We start from the raw sequence: 25,165 nt of genomic DNA on the forward strand, positions 1-25,165 counted from the left end.
TCCCTGGGCAATAAAATAATCCACTAAAGTAGGTAGTTCAGTGCCTATGGAGGCTGAAGCTGGACCCATGAACATGGCCCAGTCCTTTAGCTTTTCTTCACTTGACCATTTCACATCCCTCCCCCACGGCATTCTCCCCTGGTGCACTGCAGTTTGCCCATGTACCTCTTCTTCAAGTGGTACACTGGGCAGGTGGGGGGGCTCACCTTTCATCCTCCAGGCTGGCCCCCGATGCCACATTGGTCCCACCAGCCAACTGGGCTCCTGCAGTCTTGTTGATCTCCATCACAACCACGTTGCCCATGTTTGAGGGCTCCTTTCTACGCAAGAGGTCATTGACTTTGGCCCCCATGGCTTTGCCCAGGTTCTTGAGGTGCTGGCTGCTGCCCATTCTCAGTCCTGGCCCACCAGGTTCTGCAGAGCTCAGGGTGGCAGAGTTTGGGGCTGTAGGCCTGGACAAGTGGGGGAAGGACCGGCTTGTCTGGAGCTTTGGAGTGAGGGCTGTGTTCAAATTCTCAAACATGCTGTGGTCAACTATGAATAAAGAGGGAAGAAAAAGAAAAGGATGAGCTGAAGGAAACAGAACCTGGAACCTTATTACTCTGTTTTACCTGTATTTACACAACAGCCTAAGTTTGTAACTCTATAACCCTTTGGAAACATTCAAGAAACAGCCAGTATGCCAGATCTGACTTTTAATAGTTTGTTTTGTTAAACAAATTTCTATCTATGTTCATACTTTTTTCTTCTATTATCTTTATCCAGTTTTAGGATTAGCACAATGTTGATTTCCTAAAATGAGGGGAGAAGTGTTCCTTCTTTTTTCTGCTTTAAATGTTTGATATAATTTATCAGTTAAAATGTATATGAGCCTGCTGTTGTCATATAGGTAGGTTTTCAAGCTAGGAATATACTTTCTTTAATAGGTGCTATTCAAATTTTATATTTCCTCCAGAGTTAGTTTCATTAATTTGTCTTCCAAGGTACTTCTTAGAAGTTGTCAAATGTTTTTCAAAAAAGATTTTTGTAACATGCTTTCTATATCCTTTTAAATTCTGTGAAATCTGTGGTAATGTCTCTAGGTCTTGATATTTTAATTTTTAAAATGTATAATTGATATTGTGTAATAGGAAGAAAAGCTCTAAAGGAGCAGGGGAAGTGGGAGGGGTAGGAAAAAGGAAAGAAGGGAAAAGAAAAATATGAGAAAAGGAAAAAAATGGAAACAAAGTCTTTGCAAATAGGGAAGGGTGGAGGGGGTGAAGAGAGGGCAGGGGAAGGGGAAAAAATAAGAACCAAGATACTCATGTACAAGATCCCAATGATGAATGTAACTGTATTTTATACCGAAAATGTACCAATAAACTTAATGGGAAAAAAAACCCGCCAGCAGAAATGCTCTTGAACTTTCCAGTGTAATTTTCTTGACGAAACATGAGACCAGAAATTCCAGTTCTGCCCCACCCAAGTTAATCAGTGACTAACTCTAGCCATCCAATATGAACTTACTCCTTTAAATTGGCCTCCCTGACTCATGGCTTGATCCCTTTCTTTTGGGGTCACCAGGCCCTTTGAAGTAAAATAAAAATGAGGATGAAGCAATGAGATGGGACATGTTTACACTGCCATGAGATCATGCTGAGCTCTCTGATTCAGGCACCAAGGCAGATCCAGAGGAGGGATGGCAGGTGTGTCTTGGTGTAGGAAGTTCCCTGCTGACAGCCAACATGTGGGCAGCAGTTTTCCTCCATGCAAAATGGACCAGCAGTTCCTCAGGTTTCCTGGGTGGAGCTTCGGTAGAATGGTCCAGCTTCTGTGAAGAAAGGCCACCAGCTCACACCAAATGGACCAGTACTCTGAGCCAGTGAAGGATGACGATCCTGACAACCATCCAGTGAAGAGTGGAGAATGCCAAGACATCCATTTATACAGGAGGAAGGGGTTCAGAGTGGCTCAGGGTAGCAAACTGCTGGGGCTGAGACCACAGCACTAATTGCTGGTGGGGCTGGAAATAGAACTCAGGTCTCCTAACCCAGCACTCAGACTCTTTCCACTACTTTGCCTCTGAGTTGGATCACAGGAACAGGTACCTGAATATGCTTGGCAGAGGGCCCTTCTCTCAGACATCTCTCTTTGCCCTGATCAATTAACTCAAAGGACTGGATATAGACCCATTGGATTGTAAACATTTGTAAGCAGAAGCCTTGGCTCGGTATGTCTTCAACACCCCACCCAGGTCTGGTACATGGTAGACACTCAACAAATACCTTGAATTGCCAAAATCCATTTTGCAGATGGAGAATTATAGAGAACAAGATGGAAATCCCAAGGCTTGCTGCTGAAAGGGCTGGAGCTCTAGGCTCTGAGCCATGCTGTCCATGCACTGGCACACAGGTAACCTCTCCTAGCTGGAAACCCAGCTCAGTAAGCAAGGCAGCCGGATTTACGCTGGGGCCTTGGAACTGGGCCAGAGTTGTCCATACCAACTACCGCAGATATAGTGTCAGTCTAGGTGAAGGAGAGGCTATACAGGGTTCCTAGGCTCCTCTTCTTATCAATTCTCCCCTAAGAGAAATGAAGGTTAAGGTGGACTCTTGCTTCTGTCTAGTTTTGGCATAAAGTGGTTCTCTCTACCCTGTACTGCTGAGTCCTGGGGCAAGTGGTACACATCTCTCTCTTGTGGTTTCACCAGAGACAGTCTCTCTGAGCCACTATCTTGATAAGCCATGTTCTAAGGATGTTTTGGTTGCAGGGAGAAAGCCATGGGAAGAAGGATGGAGATTCACTCCCTGTAATGGCTCCGACCCACATGTAGGCAAAAGCACCACTGTGGATGGAGGCATGCCAGGGAACTTGGGCCACAGCACACCTGGGTACAGATGTGGCTTGTCATACGAGCAGGAGTTCTCAGCTCACCCTCCAACCAGCAGGGCCACTAAATCCTAGTTATTCTCTTAAAAGTGTATCTTTCCATGTCATCTACGTTGCCCCAATTTGCCTGTACATCCCATATCCTTCTCATTTTCATTCACATATGTACTCTGTAAACTAGCAAAGACTATTTGGAAACTAAACAATTTAACTATTGCCCCCCAAACCAGAAAGTATGTGGGCACCTAAGGAATCATATAAAATGCATCAAAGAGGTATGTTGTGAAGAACAAGCCCTCCACCACTTCCTGGGTCAGACATTTCCCTGGTGGTTTCCTTTCTGGTGAATATTCAGAGCAGACACTCATTTTTAAATGCACAAACACCAAGCCCAATTATTATTATTTTAAACCACTATAACAAGTAATTTTTGGATTGTGTACCATTTTGAATCTCCTGTACTTCTTCCTCTACCCTTTATAATATAGCCCGTAAAATATACTGAATTCCTAAGTAATTTAAAAATAGCCTATCATGCACTCTCCTTACAGTTGGTTAAATCCTTCTGGTAAATACATCTTGTCTCTATAATAAAATGGAAACCTTGACAGGCTGTAGAATCTTGTGTATTTTTAAATTTAATTTTTCTATCTTCTACAATGCCTGGCTTTGAGTTTTGCACAATTGTAGGCATTTTTAAGGTTAGTTTAATTGAATTTGACCTTTATATTAATTCTTAAAAATGGTATGTATGATGGGTTGACATTGTAAAAGTGCTCATGAATCTGTTTCCATTTATAAAAAACCACTCAAAACCCCTCTATAAGGGTACTCACTGGGGCTCTTGATATCAGCTGACCTTCCTTCCAGTCTGGGCCTCTAGCTGGGGCCTCCTTCATCCCCATACCAAAGGATGTGCAGTGAGCCCCTTTCCTGCTGATGACTCGGTGACCCCCACACTCTGTCCCTCCTGCCTCAGGGCTCTAGGTTTATGATTCAGAAAATAATGGCAATGAAGGACAGAGAGGTGACTGGATCGCAGTTAGGTAGCCCACCCAATAGCACCCCTCCCCCACATGCACATACCCAAGCAAGGGGGAAACCTAGGGACATACGTCATCCACAAGAAAAAGAATATCTTACCTGTCCAAGAAAGGGGCTCGGAAAGCAGGTGGGAAACAAGAGAAAGAATTTATGTAGTGACCAATCACTTTGAGAGTGTCACTTCCTCTCTGGCCACCAGCAAAGACATATGAGAGAGGGTATATAGCGTGCCAGACAGAGGCCTTGATACCACAAGCACAACAAAACCAGGATGACCCAGTTTCCAGAAACTCTTCAATAACTAAGCCAAAAGGTTGTGTTTTAACTCTATGAACAGGCTCTGAGAGATTCAGCTTCCCAAAGTTTCCCCCATAGCTTGAATCCTCTTTCTATCAAGTATATCTCAAGTTCCCAGTTGGCAGTGGGAGGCACATGGTGGGTTAGAGCAGAAAGAAATTTAAGTCCTCTGGGTCCTGTGTACATCACTTTACATGTATGTTATTTTCCACGTGGAAATCACTAGATCTTAGCCAGGAAGACACTCATCTACTCCAATTCAGAGTCCAACACTCTGGAAAAGCCAGTGGGAGAGAGTTTGGCCACTATCACACAGGCAACTGATGGATAAGAAGGATTAAAAGTCATGTATCCTGACTCCCAAACTCATGAACTTCCTCTGCACCACAATGGCCCTATAAAATTGCCAATATCTAAAAGTTGTCAAAGTACGTGACTTCAATTTACATTCCAGTGAGTTTCTAACACCCAAACCAAGCCACAAAACTGGGGCAAATCATGTTCTGCCATTCTCCTTCAAATGTTTTAGAATTAGGAATAAATACAGATGGGAAGACAACTCTGGGCTCTTCCATCTAGAATTTGACACAATCAACTCATGCATGCTCCCCTTCACCGTGGAAGGAGCCATCGGCATTGCTGCTGTCAGAGTAGACTCTATATTTAGCACCCAGGGTAAACATATCACCATTTAGAGCTGAAGCACTGTTGTATATCTAGTTGACAGGTTGTGATGATGCAGAATGGGGCATCTTCAGCTCATCTACAAAATGTCATAATCGTCTTTCATTTGTATTCCACATTCCACTAGTGTTAGGTTATACAATGGAGCAAAGCTAAGAGAAGAGACAGCTCTGATCCCCTGGTATCCAAAGAGTAAAATGGTATCCATTGGTGTTTAGTCACTTACAGAAAGGAGCACCACCCACTGAAAACAATATGCGGTCTCTATTCTTAGGAAAGGCACATTGAATTACTAAGGATAAAAGGGCATAATGTTTGTAACTTATCCTTTAACTGTTCAGAAAAAAAAAACTGATAAAGCAAATGGGGTAAAATGTTAACAATATGAAAATCTGAATATGGGGTGTATGGATGTTCTTTGTGCTAATTTTATTTTTGTAAATTTTATAAATTTGACATTATTTCCAAATAAAATATGAAAATATCTATATCTATATTCATCTTCCAAACAAAAACTCCCAAACTAAATCAAAACCACAAAAACATTTGATGGCAGAAATTAGGCAGATAAAAGAAAAGAAAGATGATCATTCAGAGAAGACAGGCATTCCCAGGGCTGGGGAATATGGTAAGTCAATAGAGAAAAGTAACAATAAGAAAGAAAAAGGGGGCAAACAGACAGCACTGCTATCCTATCTGTACTATATTCTTCCTTCTCTTATTTTCAGCATCAAAAAATCTTTAAGCAATTAAAGAAAAAACAAAAATTCTTGCTTGGGATAGACCACATCCATCTTTCACAGGAGTAACCTATCGGGTGAGTGGAATCATGGGACCTTGTGATGTCATCTGCACTCAGAATGCTCATTGCCTGGGCAACCTGGCCAGTCTCTTGTGAGTAGGTATGTGATCTCCATATCCTTGAGGAGGTCAGAATATGGAGAACTTCTCATTCCTCAGCATCTCTGGACCTCGAATCTCTTCCTCTGCCCAGAGCACTTTTCCTGGCATTTTGTCTTCATGTGCCACCAGCTTGCCAGGTAAATTCTGGTGTCACTAGGGCCACAAAGAGTGGGGTTTTGAAGCTTTTAATTGAAGACCCCATGAGATCATGTTATAGGACCATGATTTAGTGAGAAAGCTAAATTACACATGGGGAGAAAATAAGCTTTCAAAATGCTCCTTTCCTGGTAAGTAATTCTTGCTGTTAAATCATTTCTGGCAAGGGAAGAATAGGGAAAATATTTCTTATCAAATTTCTTTCCCCTGGAGTGGGCACTAAACATCAAGGTAATGGTCTGTCTACACAGAGTAGGTACTTGTTTTAGCTCTCTTTTGATGACTAAAAAAGATTTAGACTTCAACCATCAGTGGGTGGCTAAAAGCAGAGTAACTTGAGGAGTACATCGTGGAATAAAGTTGGACCCTGAGTACTTGCTATTCAAAATCTGGCCCCCAGATCTGTAACATCAGCATCTCCTGGAAGCATGTTAGAAATGCAGAGTTTCAAGCCCCCACCCCAGACCCACTGAGTCAGAATCTGCATTTTAAACAAGAGCCCCAGGTGATATCTTGCACTTTAAAATTTGAGAAGCACTGTTCTGGGGAGTGGTTCTCCTTAACATCCTTTTGACTACACAGGATATTTAAAAATCTGCCCCCCCCAAAAAAGGTGCCCAGCGACTGCCCTGGGATTTGAGGGAGGTCTACTTCTTATGCAGATACTGCAAGGAACAGGGAAGGCCCACATGACCCCTTTCTGGCTCGGGGTGTGAGATACTAGAGAACCGGGATTCTCCTGGGTATCAGAATGTGCAGAGGCCCGAGATGCAAGGTGAAATCACACATATGCTGAGCTGCAATAGGGTCAGCTGAGGGTGGGCCAGGCAGAGAGGTGTCCTCTGGGCCACATTTGAAACCTCTCTTTCCAGAGGATCTTTCTAAGGTCTGAATAAAACTGCCCCATTTGGAATTCTCCAGGATGGCATCCACAATAGCTCTGCTTGGCTGGTTTTCAGAGGTTGTTTTGCTTTGGTTTTGAGATGCTGTGATGTGCAGAGGGTGAGCCTTTGGATATATCTCAGGAGCCTTAAGGAGAGGACTCCCAGCCTTGCTCAGCTCACCAAAGTGTTTCTTCTGTAACTCAGATATTGCAAAGCCAACGGTACCCAAGGAGGCTGCCAACCCAGCTCAGTCCCTGCCACTCCAGTACCAAAGGAGCGCTCTCCGGCATGGTGTGCATAGCATAGTGCCCCTCCCAGGTGAGGCCTTCTCTGACTCTGAGTGGGAAAATGTGGGAAGCTGAGGTTGAACCTAAGGAAGGGGGTCTGCAAGCTGCTCCCATGCACTGCTCTTTCATCGGAAGCCTCTCAACTGCTCCTTCCCCTGGAAAGACACACAGGCCTGTGGACGCCTCTCATCTCTCCTCTCCTGTTTCTCAAGCTGATCTGGAGAAGCGATTTCTGTCTGAGGGGGTTATTGAGGGATCAAGATGGGCAGTGAGGCTGGAAAAATGGTTACAGCCATCAGTGACAAAAAGAGGGACAGTAGGAGTCTGCAGTCTGGCTGTCCATTTGGCCAACTGTCTGGGCCTCTCCTTAGAGGAGTCAGAGAACAAGGTGTCTCCAGGAAGGGAAGGACCTGACACACACCAAGGCTTAGTAATTGAGAGGGGCCTCTCCTGTGTGGACATCCAATGGCCATTTGTACCAACAGAAAGAGAAAGCAAAAACAAATGCCTCAGACTGCCCTCCCCAGCTTATCTTCTGGCTGCCCTCTGTCATCATCCGGGGGGGAGGAGGTCCCCTGAGGTCATGCCTAGCTGCCCATCTTTTTGCTTTTCTGCTTCTCCTGATGGCTGCCCAGCACAACAGCTTCACTGCTGCCTGCTGCTCCCTGCCCTTGACCATGGCTCAGATGTAGCCCTTTACTTTGCAGACTGCATCTCAGGGGAAACTCCAAACGGGAAGCAGCTGAGGCAGAACTGCATCATCTACCGGCCTTGGTTCTCCCCGTACAGCTACTTCGTACGCCTGGACAAAGAAAGCCACCTGGAGGCCTGCAGCCTCCCAGAGGTGGAACAGGTCGAGTGTGGAGGGGCCAGCAGCCTTCTTGAAGATGTGGCTGACAGTAGCTGTTCCTCTTCTTCCTCTCCAGAGAACACATGTCCCCTGGAGTCCACCAGAAAAGTCAGGCATAGCCTGGACTCTGTGGATTACATCACATCCCAGGACATCCTAATGGCCTCCAAATGGTACCCAGCCCAGCAGAACGGCTATAAATGTGCGGCCTGTTGTCGCATGTACCCTACTCTGCATTCTCTTAAAAGCCACATCAGGTGGGGGTTCAAGGAGGGCTTCAGCTGCAGGGTGTATTACCGCAAGCTCAAAGCCCTCTGGGGCAGGGAGCAGAAGGCCTGGCCTGGGGATAGGCTCTCTTTGGGCAGCTGCCAGGCCTTCAAGTAGTCACCTCAGGTAAATAGGAGATGAAGCCTATTGATGTCTCTGGAGAGATGCCAATAAATCAGTCACAGCCTTCTGTCAAGTCTGGGGTCACCTTGTGCCACCTGCCATCCTTCCCAGGGCCCATTCTGTCCTTATTTCCTTCATCTAACAGTTGCTTAGCAACACCCGCCCTACCTCCTTCCATGCCTCCTTCTCGCCTTCTCTACCCACCCCCTCCCTTCTCTCTGAAATAAAGACAATGCCTGAAGTTTGGGAATATCTTCTCAGATAGTGGTTTGCAAAGTAAGGTGCCCATACGAGCAGTATCCGTGACCCCCTGGGACTTTGTTAGAAACGAAAGTCTCAGGGCCCCCTCAGCCTTCCTGAGGTAGGAGCTCTGGTATGGGAGCCTGGCTTTTTGAGTCCTAACTAGCCTTCCAAGTGACTCTGAAGCAGCTGAGAAGTGAGCACTATGAGTCCAGGATCCTGGCCTTCTGCTTGGCCTGTATATGGTCAGCTCCACCTCCACCCTCCAGGAGGACAGCAGGCTGGACCCCTCCTGTGTGACAAGAGGAGATCAGCTGCAGTCTGAATGGGCTTCCTAGAGGTTAGATCTTCTGACAGGTGGGATGGGGAGAACATCTCTGCCTCCTCAACAGGTGGGCCAGTGTGTGGGTGAAAGGGCCACCCTCAGCCCCCGTGGCCATACAGTAACTTCCTGGAGCCTTACTTTGTGACTCATCATTGTGCTGTTAAAATGTCATTTGTGGTTCTCTTCTTGCTCACAGAGAGAGGATCTGGGCTCATACCCCTATCGCTTCCTGTGCTGCACGACCACTCCTGACCCCACACACTCCATCCCTGCTTCTCACCTTGTTCCATCCCCACCCTTCCCCTTCCAGCCAGAGTCCCATCACTGCCCAGTGGGTGCTTGTGTTCAGTGTCTTCTCCCTAAACACAGATGCTTTCTACATTTCACACCTAATGTGCTGAGTGTCGCCATAACCTTGGGAGTTTCCTTAGTATAGAGCTCCGGAGAAGGTCTCAGCACAGTGGGAAAAGGCATCTGGCAAACAACCCTACCACCCAGCACTGGTGCCTGGCTCAGGAAGCTAACTGCAAGGTAAATGCTCCTGGACTCTGGGTCGCTGCCAGGTACTCTGCCGGGTGCTTCTTCAGGGCAATCTCATTTATTCTCATGACAGTTTTTTTGTGGTATACACTATTCCATTTTACAGACGAGAAGAAGGCACAGGAACCTGGTTTATTAGACCCTCCAGATTTTCGTTCTGGCCTGGGCCAGAGAAAGCATCAAGCCTAACCAACTCTCTGCTTTCAAAATAGCTAAAAATTCCAGCCAAAGCTTCCAGGAATAAGGAAAGGTAGAGCTGTTCTGTGAGATCCTGCAGCTTATTTTCCAAATACTCCTTCCTTTCCCAGCATTGTTCTTTTTCACTTCTCCCTGTTCCAGGGATCGGGATTGCTGTGCTGCACTGTATGGGAAAGGCACCATAATACTTCCAGGTTAGGACAGATAGCAGCACTTTTTGCTTCTTGTATGGACATTTTCAGAATGGGCCCATTCAGACTCCTATCAACTACTATTATCATATTCAGTTGGGAGTCAGTGAAACTGTATAATCTTGATCTTACTTATGTTAGAAACCAGGATGCAGTACATTCTAAAGCACCCAACATTCACTGCTGCTGCTCATGTATTCTAATGATATTCGGAGCTTGAAAAGATCTGGGGTCTGAAAAGACTATACACATGGGGTGGACTTTCCTGCCTTGGCTCTACGGACACTGGGCTGGATAATTTCTGGCAGGGGGGCTATCTTGTGCACAAGATATTTAGCAGTATCCCTGATTTCCATCTACTATGTGTTAGGAACATATCTACGTTAGCTGTGACAAATGAAAATGTCTCTAGACACTATCAAATATCCTCAGAGGAAACAAAATTATTCCCAGCTAAGACTGGTGGTAAAATCCGACCAGTAGTGTAGTCTGACCCTGTAAGGCTGTCTGTATAAACCCCACTGCGGGCACCACCTTGCTCCCCTCCTTCAGGGAACATGCGAATCCCTTAGTGTCACACCCTTGGGAACCATGTCACAGAGCTGATCCCTCCTGGCTTGGGAAGTGGGTGGAAGTGAGAGGCATAGAAGGAGCAAGTGAAAAGAAGAAGCAAGAAAAGACAATGGAAAAGCTTTTAGAAATAAGAAAGGTTTATTTAGCAAAAGCCACTAGTCTAGTGACAACGTCCAAGGAGTAAGTGCACTTACATTAGCAGAATCTTTTCCCAGAGAATTGATCCAACAGAGTTAATGACACAACAGTTTTGGGAAGTAGAGGGCTAGAGGGTAGGAGGGTAGGAGGAAGCAGTCAAGCAAAGAGTAAATAAAGCAATACAATTCCTAAACAAGATCAGTTGAGAGAAGTGAGCTACGAAGAGGTTTTACCGATAGCACTAATACAGCAGGGATATAAGGAATATAATTTTCAGTCCCCATATACCTGTGAGACCTTGTATGACCAAGAGTCTGTTGGCACCTGAAGCAGGTTAGGGCAGGCACCAATAAGGGAATGGTCCTTGGTGTCCACATGTTCTCCATGTAGGACAGAGTAGAAGCATAAAAAAAGGGAAGGCAGGGTTGAGCTAGCAGATTGAGAAGCAAGGAGGGAAAAGGACAGAGTGATGTCACTGGGAAATCAGATCTGTAACATTCCCTTCCCTTCCTGTCCAGTTGGCCTCAAGGGAGGGTTGGTGGCTGGTGACCCTTCCAAGCCCCTAGATTTGTCCTTGGTCTCCCATCTCCACACACCAAGTGTGCATGCATTTGGGTCACCCTGCGGAGGGTGCCATACAGGCATGAATACTCCAGGGGAGCTTTGAATCAGGGAACGTGTAGGGTTGAGGCAAAAGTCCTGAACACGTCCCAGCTTAACATCATATGTAACTAGTCTTTCCATTTCTCTCATCTTGCCTCTGTTTCCTTTCTTCTTTCCCTTTGCAAGCTTTTCAAGACCGTTTGGAAATTGTTCTCCCAATCTATTCCCTAACCACATCCATACAAGGCTCCTCCAACCACAGTTCATTCATCTAATCCACTGGCCTCTGGTTCTATCCTTAACTCCTGCTTGCAGGTAGTAGGGCTCAAAAAAACAGACCTTCTACCTTGGTCACTCAAAAGCCTGATGGTCTCAAAGGTCCCAGACTCAAGAAACCCTGGGTTAGGATTTCATAAGCTAAGGAGGCTCAGCCAAACTGAATTACTGATGGCTGTTCCTTTAGTTCTGTGGACCTCATATTCCTGGTTCTTCCTTCCCTGTGTGTTTGGACCCATTTCCAATGCTTAATTAGAAAATGTAGCCAACTGAACCATGTCTCTCCAACTAAATGCATGTTAGGAAAAGGACACAAATCTGTTGTTGATTCAGTCACCCACAGATCCCCTTTCTCTTCTCTTTAGTCACTTTTCACAAGCCTACAAACATATCCTTCTTTCCCTTACACAGGTACACATACACACACGTGCATGGCACCTTCTGGTCTGGAAGAAATCCAAGCAAGGCTATAACAGAGGGCAGCACTTGCATTTATATCAATTCCAAAGCAAAGGTGGGGTTGAAGAACTCCATTTGGGGCAACTACATCCTTATCAATGGGCCCTCTAATATAACAGTACTGCAGGCTGGTCTGTAGCTTGTGGTCTAGGAGGAAGACTTCTTCCCCTGAACATAACACTCAAGCATATCTCAGTGCTCTCTTCAGGCATCTGAAAATCTATTAACAGCCACTTATGGATTTATAGGGGCAAAGGAGCTTTTCTTCATAGGCCCCGCCAGCCTGTTACCAAGTGGACATCCATCCTCCCTAGGCCGGGCCAACCTAATAAAAGATAAAAGAGTTAGTTGCACATAGAACTTTTCACAGGTGTGCTCAAGGCATGCACCCACAGAGAGATGGGCCAGGATGGCATGACTGTGGTCTCGAATCTATGTGGCAGTGATTCTTGAAGAGTAGATATAAGTAGTCTCAACTGTCAGCTTATGTCCATTTTTGTTTTGTTTTGCAGTAAAAACTGAGCATTACCATCCAGAGGAGGAGACAGGGGGACAGGTAAAGCAGGAGGCTCTGGGTCTCTGAGCTTTCAGAGAGGCAAAATGCTATCAAAGGTTTGGCTGGCACAGCCCATGCGGCAGGACACAGCCGGGAGGCAGGGTACTTCCTGCCCTCTATTTACAGCAGCCAGTCTGCAGGCAGGAGGCGGGCTGGGCAGGGCTTCCGAACTGAAGAATCAGACCTAAGTGACTTGTGGCAGCAAACAGGCTGTCCTGAGCCTGGGCTCTCACAGCAGGAACTGAATGATGTTAATGCTCTCACACGCCCTCTGAACCAACATCCTGATAGAGAAAATTTTGTATCCTGTTTCCTGCAATAGTTTATCCCCTGCAACCTGTGACACATCTCAATCCACACACCAAAAGCAACAAATAGCCTGGCTCTTGCAGCCCAGAACACTCAACCTCTACAATCTCAGCAATTCCCCCTGTAAGGTCAGGGAAGGATTAGGCAACCGGTAGTATCCTGATATCCAGAAACAGAGTACCTGAGAGGGTACCAATGGCTTCCCTTTGTGGTCCGGACCATGGAGACGGGGAGTCAGGGGACCTGGAGCAGAGGAGTCTGACAGTGCAGCAGGTATGGGGGAGGGGTCTTCCAGCAGCTTTGTGAAGAGGGACCCTTTCCCAAAGCCATGGGCCCTGGAGGGCCCTGCTTCCACCACATTTGAGTCACAGCAGAAGACGGAGCTAAGTCACCTCTGGGAGTCCGGTTTCCTCCCCATTTCCTCCCAATGCAACATCCTAATCCCCCTCAAAGCCTTCACCACTCTCCTGGCTCCTGGGTGTTATCCTCAGCAGCACACCTTCCCTGGGCGCCCCTACCCGGGCAGCAGCCAGACACAGCCTCTGGCACCTGGTGGTGTCTCCTTTCCCTGAAGCTACACGGCGATCTCATCATCCAGGCTGTCCCCCAGCTCCTGCCTGGGCAGCACATTCAGCAGGCGCGGCAGCTCCTCCTGGGACCACGAGTCGCGCTCCTCGCTCTCGTCTGTGTTGGACTCGTACTCCGAGGCGATCCCCGACTCTCGGAACTTGAGGAGCTCCAGGCCCCCCAGGAGAGGCTCCCCTTGTGCCGAGGGCAGGGTGTCCTCGGAAGGGAGGAATCGGAAGCACTCCAGCTTCACCAAGCAGTCGCGCCTACCTAAGGGGCTGCCCGCAGGGGGCGCAAAGTCAGCCAAGCCCGCGCCCAGCGGCTGCGGCGAGTGCAGGTCTTGCGGCTTAGGGGTTGTGGGGTCACAGAGCACCGGCAGGGCTCCCGAGCGGAAGGTGATCTCCAGCAAGCTGTCCTGCGAGCCCACTGTGGGGAGACAAGAGGACAGGGGGCAACGTCAGGCAAGGCTCTCTTTTGGAAAGCTAGACGGGCTGGAGGTGTGGTTCACTGGTAGCATGTACAAGGCCCAGGTTCCGTTCCCAGCACCATCAAGGAAAAAAAGAAAGAAAGAAAAAATGATTCCCAAGGACCTTTCCACCGCACCCCCACCTCCACCCCCAACCAGCAGCTCTAGGGAGCAACTTCCAGAGACTGGCAAAGACCGCAAGAGAACCACGGGATGGTTTAGGAGGCCACTGAATGCTTTGCCCGGGGTTTGTGGTGGGGAATGGGCACCAGCTCAGTGCCAGCCTCTGGGAGGCTGAGTCAGGAGGATCCCAAGTTCGAGCCCAGCGATTTGGTGAGACCTTGTCTCAAAATTAAAAAGGCGGGGGAGCTAGGGATGTAGCTCAGTGCAAAGACTCCGGGTTCAATCCCCAATACTGAAAAAAATATTTGATGATGTTTTTTATCAATCAGCCTTAGTTAGGACAGAGCAGAACCTCAACAAACCAACCTCTGGACAAGCTAGAGAAGCTTACAGAATGGTGAAGTGGTGACCAGCCTTTGGGTCTTTTCCAAAATATAGACTCCCATCCCTGCCCCAGCTCTCCTGATGAGAAATCTCTAGGCCAGACTCAGTGATACACATTGTTTTTTTAAGCCCATGAATTAGTTTGGGAGAACTACTGGTATAGATGGAAAAAAAAATGTTTGTTTTGCAGTTAGATCAGGTTGAGAATCTTGGCTCCACCCATGTGACCTTGAGCTAGTTACCTAACCTCTCTGTTTCCTTATCTGTGAAATGGGTATAACAACATCTACCACTATAAGGATTAAATGACTTCATATGTATAAAAATACTCTTTCACTATTTCTGGCACTATTGGTGACCAATGGATATTTATAAGTCCACCATTGCCACAGACTCCTAGCGTGCACAGAGCCCAGGGGTAAGCTCAAGAAGAAGGCAGGAGATGTGCCACTTCCTACTGCTTTCCCAGCCTGGAGGCGGCCGGGTGCACAGGCAGCACTTCTGCCACTGACCAGCAGAGCTGTCTGGCTAGACTGACTGCTGCCTTGTTTATGAAGTGGAAATACAGCTCTCACCTTTTTCTGTGCAGCAAAAAATAAAATAGTGCAGAAATATAATCATGAAATATATAGTGCAGAAATATAATCGTGAAATATATAGTGCAGAGAGTTGGCTTCTAATCAGTTTGAGATCTCCCAACAGAGCTCACAGAGAACAGGACACCTGATAGGTGTTCTGTATATGTTGATTGGAAAAGCACTCTGAGAAAGAAATGGGCTGCCTTAGGACACACAATGCCCAAGCCCCTGTCAGGCAGAGGCCAGATGAGCACGTGGGAGTGACTTCTAGGGACACCGAGGGCCAGGGGTGATTGTGAGATTAGAAGACAGCCAAGGTCTGCTTTGACCCTCAGTGGTGTGATGCATGACATATACAGACAGGGCAAACAAAGAGCCTGTTTTCACATGGGAAGGTCAGGGGCCCAATAAAGCATCCTCCAAAGCCTTAGGGAAGTAACATTTGTTTCCCAGAGCGTGCACACAGGGAGGTGAGGGAGGTTGGGCAGGGTTCCGGCTTACTGGCATTCTGTCCTGACAGCTTCAGCTCCAGCTCCTGAACCTGCTTGACCAGCAGGGAGATGTGCTGGAGCATGTCCTTGTTCTGCAGCAGGAGCTGGTGCACACGAGCCTGGGCCTCCAGCCGTGCTGCAGCCTCAGCAGCCAATTGGTCCTTCAGCAAGTGAACCTGAAGAGAAGAGGAGGCAGGGAGGACAGAGGGAGACAGGACAGAGAGGAGAGAGGGACATGAATGCAAATGAGGATTGCTGTGCAAGGCTGGGACCAGAGACGGCCTCTCCATTTAACTCAAGATGAAGACTTGGGCTGGGGATTTAGCTCAGTGGCACCGAGCCTGCCTTGCAAGTACAAGGTCCTGAGTTCAATCCCCAGCACTGGGGGAAAATTTTTTTTAAAAAACTGGAATATTAAAAAAAAAAGATGAAGACTTGTGCAGCAAAGTGGACACTTGGGCTCGTGGCTGTGGGAGCCAGAGGAGCTGGGTCACTGGGCCTGTGACTCTCTCGTAATGTGGGAGGCCATGGGGTGTCACTCAGATACCACTCTGCATCCCACACCAAGGGGCAGGACAGCAAAGAGCCGCCCCCATACACTGCCCTCCATCCCTACTGCAAGAACTCCTTTGGCACCCAACGCAGCACTGCCTTGTTGAGGAGGGTTCTCCCGTCTCACTTGTGCAGCAAACCGCCACATAATCTTTCCTTCCCTCTTCTTGTGTACAGGTGTGAGGACGATTAGGAAGCATAGCTGCTCATAGTGAAAGACACTGTACCCCCAGCACTCTGAGAGGCTGAGGCAGGAGGATCACAAATTCAAGTCCAGCCTGGGCAACTTAGTGAGATCCTGTTTCAAAATGAAAAATAAAAAAAGGACTAGGGATATAGCTCACTACTATATTTCTAAATTAAGGCCTATCTTATATCTGTGGGGACCAGCAGATCCCTTGTTATTTTCCATGGAAGCATTTAGGACCATGATTTCTTCCTGGAAGAGGCCAAATGTTTCCTGAGTGACTCACAGCAGGGCCTCCTCTGACACTATCAGAGTCCTGAGGTAGATCCTCTACAGCAAACAATTCAGGGCCTTTTAGGGGAAGAACAGCAGGCAATGGCACACTTAGCAGGCTCTGGGCCAGTGACGTCTGACCACCTGTTCTGGGCATGTGATCCTCATGTGAAATGGAATTTAGTAGGAGGAGATGGAGAAATAGTGATACTTCAGTTCACGAACTTAATTCTTTCCATGGTTCTGGTTGCAAACTGAATTGGTCACAATCAAATCTAATTCAGTGGTTAGGTTCTGATTATGACCAATTCAGTTTGCGACCAGAACTGTGGAAAAGAATTACATTCATGAACCAAGGCACCACTGTATATAAGGCCTCTGGCTTGAGGAAACCAGGTCACATGGCCAGTAATAATGTCCACACACATATGATACTTGTGCTAGGAAATGAATAAGGAGTCTCCCCAGAGGGTTTCAGGGGGTCCCTGAAGAAAGGGAACTAATAAGTTTGGGGAATCGGACCAAGGCAGTTTATGGGGAAAAGGGCTTTTGTGGATCAAAAGCGTGGTATGGACAAAGGGCACAGGGTCAGGATAGATGGGACGTGGAGTAGAAGGGAAAGATGGTGCAAGGCAGTCACATTAGCTGATTTTCTTCCTCAGACAATAAATATTCTAGGTATCTAAAAATCACCATGCTCTACAGAGTCACTTTTTGTCAGGGACCATCTTACCGAGTCTGACTATGGCACCGAGTGGCCCCCATACCTGCCCCTCCTGGGAGCCCATATTAGGGACATTATACTCTTGGGTGCAGTGGCTGCTTCCCTCTCCGGCCAGATTCGAGGACCTGACCTTGCAGCTGCCTTTGCTTCTGACCAAGTGGAGCTACTAATGAGACTGGCTGCCACTTTCTATTAGTGTTCCCCCAGGATAGGCCGATCCTTCTCCCAGGGAGATGATGCCTGAGGAATCTAAAGTAAAATCTGTCCTCCAAAAAGCACTGGTAAAGACAGAATTGGCATTTTGGTCAAGATGTCAGCCTCTTTACTGTTTCTTACAAACTGAAGAAAGATCTGGAGAGGGGCAGGGAACAGAAAAAGAATTTTAATTTGGGTGTGAGATGGTGGGAAGCTATTAAACCTTTATCTGCCTTGGAAATTGAGGAGTAGAGTCCCCCAAATCCTATTGAATCAAGGAACAGGGCAGTTGCTGTGGGAAGCTCCCAGATGTGCCTGCAGAGGAAGGGCCCAGTCAATCCTCCATGTGCTTGTACTGTTACTTTTTCAAACTAAGAGTATCATTGAAAGAAATCTACTAAACAAGTAGAATTGTTAATTATTCATTTTCTATTTTCTCTAGAATCAGAAATGTCAGGCAGAACTGTGGAGCCAACTTTTCAGTGGATGTAAACAAAAAGCAGAGAATCCTGCATATCACCAGCTGGGGTCTATTGAGGGCCCCCTACACATATGCTATAGGCTCAAGTCCCTAACTCTTAATCTGAACATCCCGAAAGAACAGGACATTCAAAAGCACCAGACCAGGAGCTGTCATGCTGGAGTCTGTTGGTTTCTCCCTAGGCAACTGTAGCTACTTTACTTCCCCTTGGACTCCAGTTTCTACATCTGTCAACTGACAGGGCTGGCTAGGGGCTCAGTCAATTCCATGTACAGTTGGATGCAGTGATCATTACTGGAGGCCACTTGCTAAAGGGTCACTGAAGAAATCTCCAGTTCCCCTATTGTGACATCTGAGAATTAGACTTGAGGATGAAGAAACTTGAGTGGTTCCTTCTTAGAGGAGCCAGAGGAAAAAAGAAGGAAGCTTCTTTTATAGGTATCCAAGTTCCAACAGTAGAGTGCTATCAACATATAAAAAGAGACCTTTGAATCAAATGCTCCCATCACAAATCTCCTGGCACTAAAGTGCCATGAGAAAACACTCCTGAGTCTTAGTGCTCCTCATCCCAGATTACATAAGAATTTTACCTCTGCAAGTGTAGTTACACCATTTCAATTATTTTCAGACCCTGTGAATGTGGAAACCACATCCTGATGCCACTGCCCAAAACTTACACTAATGTGCCCTTATCTTTCTGCATCTGTCAAAAGTGGCACCAGGCATAAGGCTCAAACCTCAGCTGTGAAAGCCTGTGCTACAAGAGAATCCAAACCAGGCCAAAGGGAGAGAAAATGGCCTGGACTTCTTTGAACTATGAAGTGAATGTAAACTTGAACTTGAAGCCCTGAAATGAGGCAGCCTTCCTACCAGCCTTTACCGAGGCGTTGTGCTATGACTCTCTGTGCTTTGTTTCCTCATTCATAGGACAGGAGCAGAATGTACCACCTCCTTCCTCCCAGATGGGATCTTCATTTGTATTTAGCATGCTTTTTCTTCAAAGAAACACCTTTCAGGAAAGCATATTAATTTCTGCAAAGACACATGATAGTGTCTCCTTTCTAGAGCTGTGAGATCTTTGGCAATGACTGTTCCACTCACAGACCGAGTCAGGACACAGCACACAGTGATCTGGTACCAAGGCCACCCTCAGTGCTGGAGTCCATTTCTGCATCCTGGCCACAGCACAGTATGCATCAGTTCAACCCTGCACCCTCCAGCTTTATGCCACTTCCCACAGTTCTGACACCCACCCTCAACCCACCCAGCAACATCAGACCACTCACTCTCCAGCCTACTTGCCTGGACTCCAGCTCCTCCATCAGAAGCGGGGGCAGGGCCAGGCTGAAGTTAGGGAGCAGTGGGCACGTGGAAATGGCAGTGGAGAGAACCAGAGCAATTTGCCCACACACATACACCAGACACATAAGCAGAGGCAGGCGGCACTAGCGCTGTCTCAGCATGCATATGGCAGGGATGTGGGCAGTGCACACCAGGGAGCTAGGGACTGGGAAAAGCCACAGGGACAGATGCTAAATCTAGGGCCTGCAGTGGGGATGAGCAGCATTTTCAACACTGTTCCTCTAACTAGCTATAGCACACACAATGGCGAAGCATAAATAGCCAATTACTTGTTCCTGAACAAGCAGAAGTGGCAGCAGGTAGAAGGAAAATCTTTAAATAGCAATAATGAGCTGCACTAACATTTTCCCATGAGCTAGGCCAGGAATTGGCAAACTATGAACAGACGTGGCCTACTTAATTGTTGCCAGACAGCCATAATGCCCAGATCCATTTGGGACCCATGCAGGCCAAGCCCGCTGCCATGCAGGCACCAGTGACATCCCAGGTTGGATTCAAGGCATGTCTCAAGTCTCATTCACACCCTTGAACTTCAGGCCTATCCAAAAGCAGGAAGCTTGTGCAGCCAGGCAGGCCTCATGCTGGGTTGGGAGAGCAGGTCAGGGGGACTTGGATAATTCACTATTTACACAGTGAGGCTTGATCTGGAAATACTTAAAAAGAGTTGGCTGAACACCTCCTTTGTCACCATATCTTTAAGGCCCAGGCAGTTCCCTTCAAGACCAGCTCTAAACAAATTTAGGGTGAGGTTGGGAGAGGTCTTGAGGGGTTAGACCAAATCTGAACACTGTGGAAGAGACCTAAGTCTGGTTGCAATGGCAACCGCAGAACCAGACTGGCTTGTGAGAGTAAACGGGGCAGAAAACATAAATAATGCAACAAGTGACTCCAAGGCTACACCTGTCTGCAGAAACGGGGGCTTTATCCTTAGAATTTTGTTCAGGAACAACATAGGAGAGCTTGGATGCTCACAGAGAAAGGGAAGATACGTTCTACCTGAAATGCTGAGGTCACAGTTTTACTCATTGAAATTCTGAGGACTGTTGGTATTTTAATGAAGAAAGTCAGAAACTTTGCTTTCTGCTGTCAGGAGAGTCTGACAGAACAAGTACAATCTGATCTCATACTGGAAACTGGAATCAGTACTGCTCAGGCAGAGAAACCACACATGCTGCAGTTGGTTTATTCCCAATGTGTCAAAGATGCTAAGATGACCTATTAACCACCTACATATCTTACTTAATTGTCTTACTCAAGGCTATGGATGCTAATTTTAAAAAAACCCATGGGTCAAATCCTACAAAGAGCGTGGAAGAAAGAGTGTGCAAAGAAACCTCTAACCAAAGGCTGGTTTAGGACCAAACCCACCTGCGGGAAAGCCAGCTGAGGGGACAATACTCTGCCTACAAAAGCAAGATGCAGACAGAAGGGAAGCAGGGAGGGGCTGACTGATGGGGACCCCAGAGAGTAGTAGAGGAGCATGTTCAAGAAGCTGTCAGATGACCTCAAGGTCCTGTCTAAGGTCCTGGAAATCTACCGCACTACCCCAAGTCAGGACATGGATGCTCAACAGTGACTCTTTGGTGGCCTTCATCGCGTTGCGGCTTGAACTGAGGCAAGCAGGGCACTGCCAGCTTCATCCAACAGATTCCAAAGAAATGAGAGGCTAAGGCTGAGAGTAGCTCATGAAGCAAACCCCAGACACCACACTGTTCCCTTCTCCTGGACTCATTGTTTTCTAGCAGGGAGGCAATTATTTAAAACAGGGCCGGGCTGAGAAGGCCCTCTGAAACACATGCTTGATTCCATGCCAGAAAAACCACTCTAGGTTTTCTAGGGTTACCTATTAGCTGTGGTAGACCTGTGATAAGGTACAGGTCTTACTGCTTTGTAGATTCAGTTTTACTTCAATTGCCACAACACTCTTGTTGTGTGTTGATTACACATTTGCAAATAGTTTTTCTTAAATACTTAACAGTGACTCCAAGTTATCAGAGAGAAAGTCTTTCTGATAATATAATATCATGAATATGCATCAAGCCTAGTCTTAGATAAATAATAATTACTTGGCAATTGATACGCTGTAAGAGAAAAGAATGATAGAGAATGGATTTCTTTTCAATAGGCAACTTTTGGAAATGATGTGTCTCAGAAAAGACCCAGTGCTGGAGTGCTCAGGCTTTGTGCTCCTGTCATCCATCAGGCTAGGGAAGGGAAGGGGGGATTTTCAGACTGGCACACCATTATTAACCACAGGAAATAAATGCTTTTGACAAAGAGGACTGATTTTTTTCTCCAAATATAAGAAGCCACTAATGATATTCCCTCCTCTCTTGCTGTCTGGGAAACATCTGCAAATCGTCCTAGCACTACCATATATCCTTTGGATTCACAGTCAGAATTTCTTTTAAAGGCTCTAGATCCTTGAGGACAACGTCTCACTGATTCAACTCTACTGGGTGCCAAAGTCACCCATGAGGCTGGTGTCTCAGGGCCAGTTTGGTCGAGAAGGACATAAGAAGGCCTTTCCAAGGTCAAGTCACAGCAGATCTGGTCTCGGCTAAGCTGCTGGATACTTCCTCAAGATGTACCACCATTGGAAAGGACAGCTCTGCCTGGGGGATTCACTCCCCCCAGGAGCCAGGAAAAGAATATGCAGATGATACAATGAGGATCGACAAATGCTTTCTGGAGAACTCTGCACCCTGGATTTCAGGATGCAGAAAACTGAAGCACTCAGTCTGGCCAAGTGGATTTAAACGCCTATGCCTACAGCTGCCTTTCCAGTCCTCTCGCTATCTCTCCCAAACCCCGACTGCCTCATTCTCCTAATTATCTTCATCCACCCACTAAAGTGCTGAGCCTACCTGACTCTGACCTCAGGAGTCAGACTTTAAGTGGAATGGGTGAATGTGTCTTCACCATTCCTAATTATCCAGGTAGAAAGAACGCTCAAACTTGTAAGTTCAAGATGCGGACTGCAGTGCCCTCCACAGAAAGCAAACAGTAGGAATTTCTGCTAATAGCTGGAAGAGAAATCAGCTCACTTCTCTCCTACTAAGTAGCAGTAGCCCAACAAGCCTTCAGGGCACAAATACCACCTTGATCCAAGAGGTAAGCCAATTCTTCTCATTATGGCTCAAATAATCTACCTAGAGTTCTGTAAATTCAATCTCATTATAATGAATTTCAAGGCTAGTATTGCATCAAATACTGCCTGGAGTAAATAGAACACAGGTGGAGGCTTGGACACCTGTTATGGACCAGAAGGTTGAGATGCAAGGGCAGTCAATAGTCTTTGCAAAGATGTTCTGCACAAATTTATACTTTTGGGTATTTTGAGAGTGGTATCTTAAAGTCTCACTTGTCCTACTCCCAAAGCATCCTTTCCCAACTCAGACACCAGGAAAATAAGATAGGAAAGGAAGGGTGAAATTGTGTGCATCTTTTTCCTTGGTAAGTTCATGTCATTATCCAACACATCCAGCCAAGCCAGCCAAGCCCAGCTCAGAGCGGGGGATACATGGGAAATAAAAATGTGTCTTTCCATTTCACTCACATCCCCAATCTCTCCCCCCAGCCCCTCCACTTCCCCATCTTCCCAACAAGCAATGATCCAATAGCATGAGCGATTTCTTCTGACTCCCTAGGGTTAAACCTGCCCTGAGCCCCTTGCTAGGGAAGGCGCGTCAAGCCCATGAGAGTGGAGCCTGTGAAGTAGGGAGGAGGCTGAGGAGAACCTGGGCCACAGCCACTTGTGTCTGCTGCTGCTGCTGCTGGAGGAGCTGCTGGAGGAGCTGCATCTGGTGGTGGGTGGACAATGGAGTCCCGGTGCCCAGGCCTGGAGGCTTCGAGGCGGAGGAAGGCAGCAGCATTCGGGGTGAGGCTGTCAGCATGGGGTCCTGAGGGTGGGGGGAGACCTGAGTGAAAAGAGAAGACAGGATGTGACACTGGTGCAGGGCCACCTTTAGGGCCGGACTCTTCGTGACATTGCATGGGCAGAGTGAGGTGGCCCGCCTGGAACACATGAGCTAGAGACGGAATGGAATGGGGCTCTGGAGAAGAAGCAGTTGCTGCCCAAGCATAGACCCCATAGCCAGAAAGGTGCATCTGGAACTGATTCCATGGGGTGAGAGACTGGTAGGTGCTCCTGCCCCAGTTCTTACCCACCGCTTCCCTGTCACATTGGACTATTGAGTTCTTTGAGGTTCTAGACTTAGAAGAATCTATTTCTGTAAACACATCTCTCTACCACCTCACTGTGAGGAAAAGACGGGGGCAGCTCAATCTGTTCCTTCATTCTGTCCTTAGGGTTCCCTCCTGCAAGGTCTGAGATGCTTCCCATGAATCAGGCACTATAGGAAGAGGACCGGTGAGGGGTAGCTGCCTCCTGCCCTCCTCCATCTCTCTGCACAGCAAGAACCACCAGGGAGGAACATCTGGACACAGAATGTTAGATGACAGCAGTGGCTGGGTCCTCCTCCTGTTGGACACTTTCACTAAGTCTTCTATAAGGGCAGCTCCTAAGACTCAGGGCTCAAAGGCAGGGTGACCCATTTCATTTCTTGTGGTTCTATAACTGGTCCCTCTTTAGACATACAAGAGGACAGCATGCAGGGACAGAGGGCCACTGTCCCTTGTAGAGGACTAACCAGGTATCCAAGAGAACATCAGCCACTGCCCTCCTACCCACCCAGATTTCTCCTTTTGATGAGCTGGCCTGACAGCCTCCACCTGAGTCAAGGCATATGCAGGGTAAAGAAAGGGCCCCTACAATACAGTGAGCTGGCTGCAAATCCAAGGGGACAGCTGTTGGGCAGTAATCTTCTTTCTGGTTTTTTGTGTTTGGTTGCCTTTAAGCTCAAATTTGGTCTCAAGTTCTTAGTTGGTTTTTGTGTATATATGTGTGTATGGTGCTATGGATTGAACCCGGGGGCTTCACACTGAGATACATCACCACCCCTAATACCCTTGCTTTTAATTTTAAAACAGGGTCCTGCTAAGTTGCCCAGGCTGGGCTCAGAATTACAATCCTCCTGCCTCAGCCTCCCAGAGTACTGAGATACAGGCCTGTACCATCATGCCTGGCTAAATTCTTAGTTTTTTAATCTGGATCATATTAAGAACTCTGAAAGCCCTAGTCATCGCACCTGTAGGATGCTAGGCTGGAGCTGATGATGCCTATCCTAAGGTGGTCTCTAGGCTTCTTAGATGCAACGTGCCAGTTTCCAAACTCAACCGTGATGTTACACAGGAGCATTAAAGGCACACAACCACTAGAGCATGCAGAGAGGCCTGAACAGATGTGGGGCTCCCTCAGCTAGGTCCTGGGGATTATGTGTATCATGTGCACATGCCAGGACCAGCCTTGCACCAATACTATGCAGAGATGAGATGTTTCTGTGGGGGGAGAAGAAAGAAATCAAAAACTGGTGGGCTCCTGGGAGGATAATACGCATCAGAAATGAGCCGCACAGTACCCTGACACACGGCAGTGTCAAGTGTGGCACATGGAGACTTTATCTGCAGAAGTCAGGCCCCCTCAGAGGCCATGAGCCATGCTCCAGGACAGCTACTGTGTTATGCCCAACTCAGAAGCTGAGCGGCAGGAGCTAGGAGGCGACTCTGATGGCCTGAAGCTGAGGCTAAGCCTGAGGCTATGACACAGGCCACTAGGGAGGCAGCAGGGACACACGTGTGCAGATCACCCGGATGGGCCACACCCTGCCCACCTTGGAGTCTGAGCGGGAGCCTCCTTCCTTCCCTACAGCATCCAGGTCCGTCACTCCTCGGCTGAATTCCAGGACCTCGTTCCCTGGGAGTGGGACCTCTACTGCGTCGATGTCAGTCTCCTGCGCGGCAGCTGTGGAGGCCCTCTCGGCTCCAGTGAGCTGGCAACCTGCAGGCAACAGAGAAGGAAATGGTGACATTCAAGAGCAGCACCTTCCTTACCTAAAACTTCAGCCATATCAGCCCAGGGGACGCCACGGACTTCACACCTGTTTCACACA

At 47.4% G+C, this 25,165-nt stretch overlaps 2 protein-coding genes across 10 annotated transcripts in view; one reads left to right on the plus strand and one right to left on the minus strand.

Moving 5' to 3' along the window:
* CUNH1orf226 (chromosome unknown C1orf226 homolog) overlaps window positions 1-25,165 on the minus strand; it is a 331,114-nt gene that overhangs the window by 9,164 nt on the left and 296,785 nt on the right. For 6 of the 9 annotated variants that reach the window (XM_087191162.1, XM_087191161.1, XM_021244677.2 and 3 more), the window contains 6 exons: window positions 24,887-25,053; window positions 22,895-23,074; window positions 19,095-19,136; window positions 15,391-15,556; window positions 13,609-13,764; window positions 207-534 (listed from right to left, as the gene is read on the minus strand). In XM_087191162.1, coding sequence (XP_087047288.1) covers window positions 207-534; window positions 13,609-13,764; window positions 15,391-15,556; window positions 19,095-19,136; window positions 22,895-23,074; window positions 24,887-25,053 — 1,039 coding nt within the window. Of the gene's footprint in view, window positions 1-206; window positions 535-4,011; window positions 5,727-13,608; window positions 13,765-15,390; window positions 15,557-19,094; window positions 19,137-22,894; window positions 23,075-24,886; window positions 25,054-25,165 lie in introns of those variants that run through there. The other 3 variants (XM_004865159.3, XM_004865158.3, XM_004865161.3) reach the window with 2 other exon arrangements.
* On the plus strand, window positions 5,732-8,613 carry Spata46 (spermatogenesis associated 46). Its single transcript, XM_004865163.3, has 3 exons — window positions 5,732-5,933; window positions 7,041-7,154; window positions 7,831-8,613. The coding sequence occupies exons 1-3, from the start codon at window positions 5,831-5,833 to the stop codon at window positions 8,355-8,357; spliced, it is 744 nt and encodes a 247-aa protein (XP_004865220.1). The 5' UTR covers window positions 5,732-5,830; the 3' UTR covers window positions 8,358-8,613.

Source organism: Heterocephalus glaber, unplaced genomic scaffold (assembly GCF_053883595.1).
Source record: "Heterocephalus glaber isolate CG9 unplaced genomic scaffold, H.glaber_assembly_v1.0 deba00001561, whole genome shotgun sequence".
Classification (NCBI taxonomy): Eukaryota; Metazoa; Chordata; class Mammalia; order Rodentia; family Bathyergidae; genus Heterocephalus; species Heterocephalus glaber.

Bases quoted from the DNA above. Each gene is read 5' to 3' on its own strand.
- Spata46 (XM_004865163.3), top strand. From the start codon at position 5,831: ATGGAGAACTTCTCATTCCTCAGCATCTCTGGACCTCGAATCTCTTCC. The intron at 5,934-7,040 runs GTAAATTCTGGT...TCTGTAACTCAG, and splicing joins ATGTGCCACCAGCTTGCCAG to ATATTGCAAAGCCAACGGTA. The intron at 7,155-7,830 runs GTGAGGCCTTCT...TTTACTTTGCAG, and splicing joins TAGCATAGTGCCCCTCCCAG to ACTGCATCTCAGGGGAAACT.